A 9,661-nucleotide genomic window follows, 5' to 3' on the forward strand; every position below is an offset into this window, starting at 1 on the left:
TGCTCCTCAAGTGTGATAATAATGAGGTTTGACGATTGGGCAATTTGTACCAAAAACAGTGACACCTTCATTTCTCAAAAATGTGCAAGTCGATAATAAAAACAGTGAGATTAAAATCTTATGTTTGTAGTGGCCAGGCAGAGAACTGGCACATTTCATATAATCCCCACTAAATCAATCAACTCAAGACAAATCAGGTTGAATCAAGCAGATCAGGTTGAATAAACAGTACTTTGTTTAGGGTCTGTGAAGCTTCAGCAGACACTTAAATAAGCCCTGTTGTAGAATTGCCCTGTCATATAAGCAGTGTTTACGAAACTGGGGGGGGGGCGTGCCCTGGGTGCTACATCAGGAGGGGAACCACTGGCAAGTCCAGTGGCGGACCCAGGGGGAAACTACTTAAAAAAAGAAGGCACCGGTGCAGCGGCAATTGCTCACACAGTTTTCCCCTCTCGTCCACTCTGTAGCTGCAGCAGCTGAGGGGGAGAAGAAGCGGTTCTGCTGCCTTTGTAAGTGCCCACTATACTGATCGGGCTCCTCTTTGGACCTGCACCTCCCTCCATCCACTTCAGCTGCTATAGGCTAGGAGGGAGACTGCAGAACTACCATGGGCCAGCTGTATATTTCTGGAGTGTGGGACCTAAAGTGAGGTAACAAGGAGGCTGCTGGGGACTTCACCTTCGTACATGCAGGAAACATCACTGCTCCCCCAACCCCACCACCACCGGAGAGGAGGAGGACATGAGGGCAGTGCACCTGAATTAGATCAACTGTGTGCACTGTAAGTCTTTGTTCTTTCCGCGTTATACCTCTGCGTTATTGCTGACCGCTGCACTTTGCTTTACACCGCTAAAGTCTTCACTCTACGTTACACCACTGACCTCTGCACTCTGCGTTACACCGCTGACTCCTGCACTCTGCGTTACACCACTGACATCTGCACTCTGCATCACACCCTGACCTCTGCACACTGCGTTACACCCCTGACCTCTGCACTCTGCTTTAAACCACAGACCTCTTTACTCTGCAATACACAGCTGACCTCTGCACTTTGTGTTTCACTGCTGATCTCTGCACTGTGCATTAGACCGCTGACCTCTGCATTGTGCATTACACTGCTGAGCTCTGCACTCTGCGTTACACTACCGACCTATGACCTCTGCATTACATTAGTGACTTCTGCACTCAGGCTGCCACCCCAGAGCACAGTGTATGAAACGTTATATTATTATTATGAAGTGCTGTATAATGTATTGCTAGGATTTGTAGTCCTCTATGGATGGTGGTATTCTGCATTGCAGTATAATGCATTGCTGGGATTTGTAGTCCTCTATAGATGGTGGTATTCTGCATTGCTGTAGGTCGACTTGCTTTAAGGGAAGGTGGCTGGTATAGGTGAAGTTACATTAGCTTGCCATTTACTCTGTTTGATGCATCTGCATCTGAGCCTCATATTATTATAAGTCACGCTGTCAGCAAATAAATCCTGCTCCTACACAACTATTTGCTTGTGAACTTGAAGAATTGACCCTTTGGGTTTAAGACCTGTCCACCATGTGGTATCATACCATGAACAGGTCCCACAGTGATCACAGGTGGAACCAGAACTCAAGCTCCATCTCCCAGATAATTTTTCTGTGGACTGGAGAATGTGACGTAGGATGGCCCTCACTAAGAAAAGATGTACCTGTACATTCAACCTTTTGAAACTTGTGCCAGGTCTAAATTCCTTGAGAACCACTTGCTCATGTCACTTCCTTTTCCCAATTGTCTGTGGACACACTTCCCCTTGGTTTTTATTTTCAACCTCCCTCATTTTCTCGGTTACACAGCCATTTGGTTTACTGTGTATTGCTACAGAAAAATGGCACATTTTGTGGCTTTACCTAAGATACCCTCAGCTAATCAGCTAGCAGTTCCTTTATAATAGTGGATCTCTTTACGTCTTAAAGTACCAAAAAACCTAGATTAGTCTGAGAAAGTGCAACTTTCCTGAACCCTGGATATTGATTCCAAAGGAGACAGTTAGCTACATTTCCAAAGTTGCCATCTGCAAGTGCTCAGAATTTAATATGTTTGTAGAATGTTGGTTTCTCTGTGAGTTTTTCTGCCAGGCTGTGTTTTTTTTCCCCCTTGTTCGCTGGTCTATGCTGTGGGTAATCTGTGATGTTTATTAATTCAGCCACTCACCAAGAAGCTGAAGTAGCATCTTTAGAACAGTAACAAAATCTAAGCTGTATGATTTCAACATCTTTTATTGGGCCCATTGGTCCTAGTGAGCCTGCCCATATGTCCTTTTGGCTTTTTTATATTAGCTCTATTCCTGGCCCAGGCGGTGATCAAAGACATTTTCCAGGATACTTGAAAATTCCAATACAAACAATGTTCCTATGTTTTCTTTTCTATCTTTTTAGTGCGCGCGAAACAAGTAAGAATTCTCACAACTCAGCAGCATTAGTTGTGGCAGGTAGTTGACTCATGGCCATGCAACTGTCATTGTTATGTATGAAAATATACTGTCTGCATTGAGCCTTGGACAGATATTTTCTTAATTACACTAGCCCCATTTACAATGGGGGATCAAAACTCAGATTTCCCTTATTTTGCAAGATTCAACCAGCTATCATGGTAAAGAGATAAAACCCAAACACGATCCCCTTCTGTGCCTCCATACTGGCCCATAAGCATGCTTATTATGGCTATGGACAAATATAGAGGAGCTGAAAGGGGAGAGGGTAGGCTCCGACATTACATACATGACAGCACACAGTGCATTTCCCTATACTTGGTTTCTTCAGGGATTTTACAAGGAGTGGTAAAATGCAATGGAAATACCTATTCAATTGATTTATTGAGCTGTGTTCCTTATGCTACTGTGAATGTGATATTTTATCATTCTATTATTATACGCTATTTCAAAAGATATAATATGGCACTAGATGTTCATCTCCTGCTTTTGTCATCTTCAGTAGGATTGTAGATATGGTTTAGACCAGCGGTCGCCAACCTTTCAGATCTCATGGGCCACTAAATTCATAATTTTAAATCCCGCGGACCACTAATATGAATAAAAAAATATATATATACATATATATATATTTTCATATTATTTTTCTATATCCCGCAGCCTGCTCAGTCTAGGTACTGACGAGATGCCCCGCTTCCTGCAGAGCCCGCACTGTACTGAGAGCCGCGCATTCCTTGTGACAGCCGCTGCTTGAGTCAGTGAGAGGCAGCCGCTGTGCCGCTTCAATGACGGGCAAGCCTGCACGGCATCAGGGGGGCCCGGGGACTACCAAAATTTTCTCGTGGACCACAGGTTGGCGACCGCTGGTTTAGACAGAGGATGGCATTTTTTTAAAGGATGTGTACCTATAAGTTAAAGCACAGGATTCCCTCCCTTCCTTACCAAAGAAAAAGTACAAATAGATGCAATAGTACAAATGCTCTGCACACTCTGAAAGCAAAGTGCATAATGAGTTCCCAGACTGCCATGATATGTAGCCAATGATCATGGTCACCAGCTCTACTTCTCCATCATTCTTTCTTCTTTCATAGATGCCTTTTCTACATAGTATGTAGTAGTTTTGATGTTAGACATGCAGGTATCCTTTAGTATGTATTATTGCATCAATATAATCATTGATTATTTTTCCTTTTTATTTAAGTGCAGACAATATTTTACAATAAGAGTTCTGTGCATTAAAAACGGTGACAGTCATACCTGCTGATTACTTGTTTGCTATACAGCTGGCCAAAATGTGGTAGTTGCAAGAAACAATGATTTTCAGGTAAACCTGTACTCATTTAAAATACACTATATTTTGAAATAAGTCTGCCTTCACTACATAAATCTAACAGGTCGACATTAAAAAGTTTAAAAATAAATATCTTTTTCCTAATTTTAGAACTTCAGTGTTGATTTCTGCGATGATGAAGCCTATCTATATGTGAGACTTTGTGGATTTACAAAGCTTTTGTGTAAACATGTTGATCTTTACAACGTTAATGATAAAATTGAGATAAGTACAACTTTATTAGGTGAAATATCATTACAGGGTATCCTTTAAGCTTGCCTACTAAGAAAAAAAAAAATGACAAACAACATTATGATAAGAATATTCGCTGAGCATTCCAAGACTATCAGAAGAATTGCCTCAAAGTACCATAAAAAAAGGAGGTAAAGGTAGAAAGTAGCACGCAGAAGCATTTTCAAGGCTCCACCTTCAGCACAGAATTCATTTCAGAGAAATGTCTTTTAAAGATTACTAAGAGAACAAAGTAGAGGGTATTACTTGAGGTCTCTGGGTGTCCTAACTGGCAATGAAACATTCTAATTCCGTAATGGACATGGAAATGGCCAACTATAGTGATGTCTTAGACCCAACTTACACCTGTCTGGAATTTGAGAATATGCAGCTTATATATACTGGAAGTGGTGAGTTATTGTTATTATTTTTATTCTTACGACATATGACATGCGACCAAACTGAAAATTGATATTAATAATTAAGCTGTGAAGATGAGAGCTTTTGGCTATTGTTGATCATTATTTTATTTTCTACCTCTTTAATATACTTTGATTTACATCTATTACTAGACTAATCCAGGCACATTTCATATATATTTAATATATAAAATGGAATGAAAAATGTATTAAAACTGACCTTATGTGAGAAGTTGTGATTTTAGGACACATATAGACTTGGAATAAGAAATGCTCATACTAAAAGTAATTATGCCAGGCCTGGGCCAAATGTTTTCTGTAGAAGTAGTTGCCTACTAATCAGAATGTGAAATTAGAAGCCGTCATAAAAGAAAACCTGCAGTTATAGTACTATTTCTGTGCCAGATATATAGGGACAGTTGTATCAAATAGGTGACTTGCAAGGGGAATGCATATTAAGAAATATTCTTCCTATTATTTATTTGCTCTTCTCATACTTTGTCTTTATCCTCGTCAAGGTAATTAAACTAGTAATACAGCAATATGAAGCGTTCAATAGATAATGTATACTAGAGCTCCTTTCTTTATGATAGAGCAGGTCAGCTGATAAAGGGGAATGGAGTTATCACCACCTCTGTTAATAATACATTTTCTGAGATGAAACAAGTTCTGAAATAATCAGTTTGCCTACAAGATCAGTGCTAGACATGTTTACACTTGTGTTTTGTCCTGTATAATGATACCTTACATATTTACCCATTCTTTTTACTATTACAGGCGACTCAACTGATGTATTGTACAAACCATAAAGTGTATATAAACTGTAACAATACAAATAAACTTTTTTTTTCTTCCCCTTTGGGCCTTTAAATATACCATTAAAAGTGTTTGTTTTTTTATATTTGTTTATTAAGGAAAAAATACCTGTTAATACTGTTAGAAATCCATTAAGTTTTTAACTTCCTGTAGCGAGCTGCTAATGCTGCACTGAAATCTGAAATATTGATATCATCACTGTGGACTTCTGAACATCCCCATGTTCTGGAATGGGGAGTAGTTCTGTCATAGTTTCTGCCCTAGGGAGACAATGCTACTAATGCAGTACAGTGAGTGAGCGTTGTCATACTAGGATCTTCTACCTGGAGTTCTGTTTAGTAGTGTTATTTGAGATGTATCTAAACCCACAAGAACAATGTATAATTTGCAGCTTACCAGCTCTTCTATGTGGTGGCTGCATTCATTTTACTTCTTTTCAGCCTTGTATTCCTTTTTTATCTGGTGATCCTGCCTGTAACATACTTCCTGTCCAAGGGTGACAACACTGCAAATAAAGTACAGTGAGTGAGCGTTGTCACTTTCGACAGGAAGTGTGTTACTAAAATTCAAGCTGTGAAAGTGAATTTGACTTGATATAGACTCTTGCAGTCTACTTTGCAGTATGTACATCAAAGCAGACAGATGTAGTGGTAACAAGCAGCACAAGGAGCCAGTCATTTGAACTGCAGTGAAAGGAGCATGCTGATAAGAGGAGAAATCAGAGTGACAGAGATATAAGCTTACCAGTCTACTGCTTCTCATGTCACTGTCTTTCACAGGTTTAGGAGGGGACCTGTAAGTGAAAGTGATACTGCAGCAAAGAAAGATCAGACCCTTCCTCTGCTAGACAGGGCTGCCCTGTGTGGAAGAGCTGTGTAAATCTCTGGACTGAATGACAAAAAATACAAATCCTTTGGTGGGTCAAACAGACCGTAGAGTTTAGTACTTCTGCCTTGCAGCACTAAGTGCCCCTGGTTCAAATCCTGGTCAGGACACTATCTGCAAGATGTTTGCATGTTTTCTCCAGGGTACTCCGGTGCCCCCCACACTCCAAAGACATGCTGGTAGGTTAATTGGCTCTCCTGTCTAAATTGGCCCTGTATACATGTGCAATAGGGACCTTAGAGTGTAAGCTCCTTGAGGACAGGGACTAATGTGAATGTGCAGTATGTAAAGTGCTACGTAAATTGTCAGTGCTATATAAATAACAGTAATAAATAACACTGGGACATTTAAGTCATGCTTTTAATCCATTAAACCTTGCAGCAAAGTAAATCCTATTCATGCAAAATTTTTGACTGAGCCTCTACCCTTTTAGAGTTTGATTATGTTAGGTGCTCCTGAAAAACTGACCACTGAATGATAAGCATAATTGGTTGCATAATAGGGGGAATATTTGCGACTAGTATGTTGATGTTCATGTAGTTGCTACGATGCAATTTTCCACCAAGTTGTAAATAAAGGTACTAGTGTGTGTGAAAATACACAACATGTAGCATCTTAACAGGGAAATGTCATTGTTGTTGTATCGTTGTAGATCATATGCATTTTATCAGTAAACTCTATGATTGGCTCAGACATAAATGCCCATTTTTTTTAAATCTGCTTCACCTTTTAATTTCATTACATACATAGAGGCTGATTTGGGTCATTTTGATTGTTGCCCAGCGAAGTTACATCCATTCAACGTTCAGTCTGATTCAGGGAAATTTTCTATGTTTCTGTAAATAGCCGTTGGCTTCTTGATGTTGGCTCAGGTGGCATCTCATTAGGGGGCAGCCACAGCATCCCAGGTTTCTAAGAGCTCTTAGCAAGGTGTGACGTTCCATCTGGCTTTCCGCCCAGCTCATAGACATCACCAGTTGAACAGAACTCTCTGGCTGGCATCCCACCAAGCTCCTGGCAACCAGTAACATCAGAGCCACTGACATCACACCCCCCCCTACCCCCTGGAAAAACCATTAGCTGATAGCACCACCTTCCCAACTCCTCAGCACCCCATCGGAATGACCACTAGCTGATAGCACCCCCCTTCACCAGCAACGATTAGTGTAGGGACAGCTCTGGATATGTGTTAGGTATATTGCTCACTACCAAGCGCAACATAATTGCTCACATTAGCCCTGGATATGTGTTAGGTATATGCTTTCTTTCTTCCAGTAGAAGTAGTAGGATAGGAAAATATAGTAATATTTACTATAAAAGCTAGGAGGACATTTTCCATAGACTTTCCTTGTATTGCACATTATTGTTAAAGGAAGGTTTTTAACTGATGTACAAAGCTATTGCTCAGATATTTCCTGCACATAATGATTGATTTGTACTACTTCAATGGTTTACTACATTTTACAGCATAAAATATATATTTTTAATTACTCAATATTTTTAAGATATCAGGAACATTTTATTGTTCAATAAAAAAAGTAAACCGCAGAAGGTTTATGTTATAAATAATAGGTAAGCTGTAGAATTTTTTTGAGAAAAAGGTTTTTTTTTTTGGCAGTAGATTTAATTGTTTTCCATATTGCCTCAGAAAGGTCAAAGCTTTATCAGCTGTTATGAGAACATAGTTAAATGACTTGGGGTGTGAATAGTTTTCCCTTAAACTGTGAGAACAAGATACCCAAAATAATCCAACTTGCTAATGAGTTCTTCAGCTGCTTTAGTTAAGTTTAGTTTGGTTTGGTTTGGTTTGGTTTAGTGGATCATCATCTAGATTAATTCAATTTGGGTATTTATGTGAAATTGTAAATTTACAGTATAAATCGGGGTGGTGGCTAAACTGGACCACTAAAACACACACTTCAGCCATGTATCTATGAATCCATAATGCAGTTAGTATATTATGTTTCAGGGATTACAGATTGCTTTTAAGAAGATAAGAAAAAAAAACCCTTTTTAATGTCGCAAAGATAAAAAAAAATATTGAAAATATAAAAAGAAAAATATAAAAACGCTTTACCTTTAACTGATCAACTGTTCCAGTCAATGTGAAAAGGTGATGACATCTGTGGTCAAAGTTATTACTATTTGTCATGTATGTTAGATTTTTTTAAATTCAGGTTTAAACAGTTCTTGACATACAGTACAATAGATATGCTGCATATATCTCACTGATATGCTAGTATAAACTTGTTCACTGCAGTAATATTTGGCCATGTTGTTTATGGCCGAGGTCCGTGCAAATTCTCTTTTCTTACTGCATACCAAAAAAACACGTTAAAGTACTTCCTAAGCCTCCCGAGGACCCTATGTGTACTTGACAATCCTCACAGCAAAAACAGAAGAATATGCGGATTTTTGGTAGATGGTGACATTGCTGCAGGCCCTGCAATAGAGTCATTAGCAGTAGCCAATAGAGCACCATAATGTTTGCTACTGGGGCAACTTGTGATAGCTGCCAACACTACCAAAGAAACTATGGGGGACATTTTTTCCTGAAAAAAAAAATCAAAATATGGAGTGCTTCATGAGGTGCTACAATTTGTGGGTGTTCCCACAAGGTAACAAAGACCTTAAAGAGACTATCACCAATCTTAACATTGTGGGTGAAAGCACAGAAAAATCAAGTAATTCAATGCTTACTTGGAGTGTTTTTCATTTCCATATACACATTTTAGCCAGTCTTCTACCAGCTGTTTTTGCATTTATTTCACACTTGTTAAAATGCACATTTCAGGCCTGAAGATTAGTTACACAAATAAACAAACATTATCAGGGTTATTCACAAAGCTACTGAAGGCAGCCGAGTGAATAACCAAGCCAAAGTGAACAAAACCGAACAATCTTCGGCTATTCACTCCGGCTCAGTACTGATTTCAGCCGTACATCAGCTGCCTTCGGTCAGCCGAACATGCTCTGCATGTTCGGCTGAGCTGAAGTGCAGAGGTACTTCGACTCAGCTGAGCCAACATCTGTATTGGCTGTGCCAGAGCTCCAGCAGCTCACTCGCTGCCATTTGCCCCTATTCTCGGATCGGCGGATTCGGATCGGCTATCGGTGGATTCGGATCGGCTATTCTGCTCGGTACCTCCGAGGTGTTACCGAGCAGAATAGAAAAGAAGTGAAATGAATGGAGAAAAAAAAGAGTTGAAAAAATAATTAAACCATTTAAATAAATAGGACAATTAAAATATATATTTTAATGAAATAAACATAATAATAAAAAAATTGGGCGGAGCTAGCAGTGACAGCTGAGTCTTCTAGCAGGTCCCAGCCAATGAATAACAACTGGGCCACTCGGCCGCCTTCGGCTGCTGTACGGGCTGTTGTGAATAGCTCGTACAGCAGCCCTTCGGTTTGACTGAACCAAAGGGCAGAGGCGGGCGAAGAGAACCGAAGGATCACCCGAAGCTACGGCTGTATCCTTTGGCTCCATAGTGAATAACCTCCTATATA

General features: G+C 39.8%; 1 protein-coding gene across 1 annotated transcript in view; it reads left to right on the forward strand.

Annotated features, from left to right (window-relative positions):
• Window positions 1–4,323: 4,323 nt before the first annotated feature.
• The window catches only part of HNF4G (hepatocyte nuclear factor 4 gamma), a 31,099-nt gene continuing 25,761 nt past the window's right edge, over window positions 4,324–9,661 (forward strand). Inside the window, exon 1 of the mRNA XM_018567613.1 lies at window positions 4,324–4,438. Within this exon, the coding sequence (XP_018423115.1) occupies window positions 4,324–4,438 (115 nt within the window). The remainder of the gene's footprint in view (window positions 4,439–9,661) is intronic.

This window comes from Nanorana parkeri, unplaced genomic scaffold (genome assembly GCF_000935625.1).
Source record: "Nanorana parkeri isolate BGI_ZX_2015 unplaced genomic scaffold, ASM93562v1 scaffold1074, whole genome shotgun sequence".
NCBI classification, from domain to species: domain Eukaryota; kingdom Metazoa; phylum Chordata; class Amphibia; order Anura; family Dicroglossidae; genus Nanorana; species Nanorana parkeri.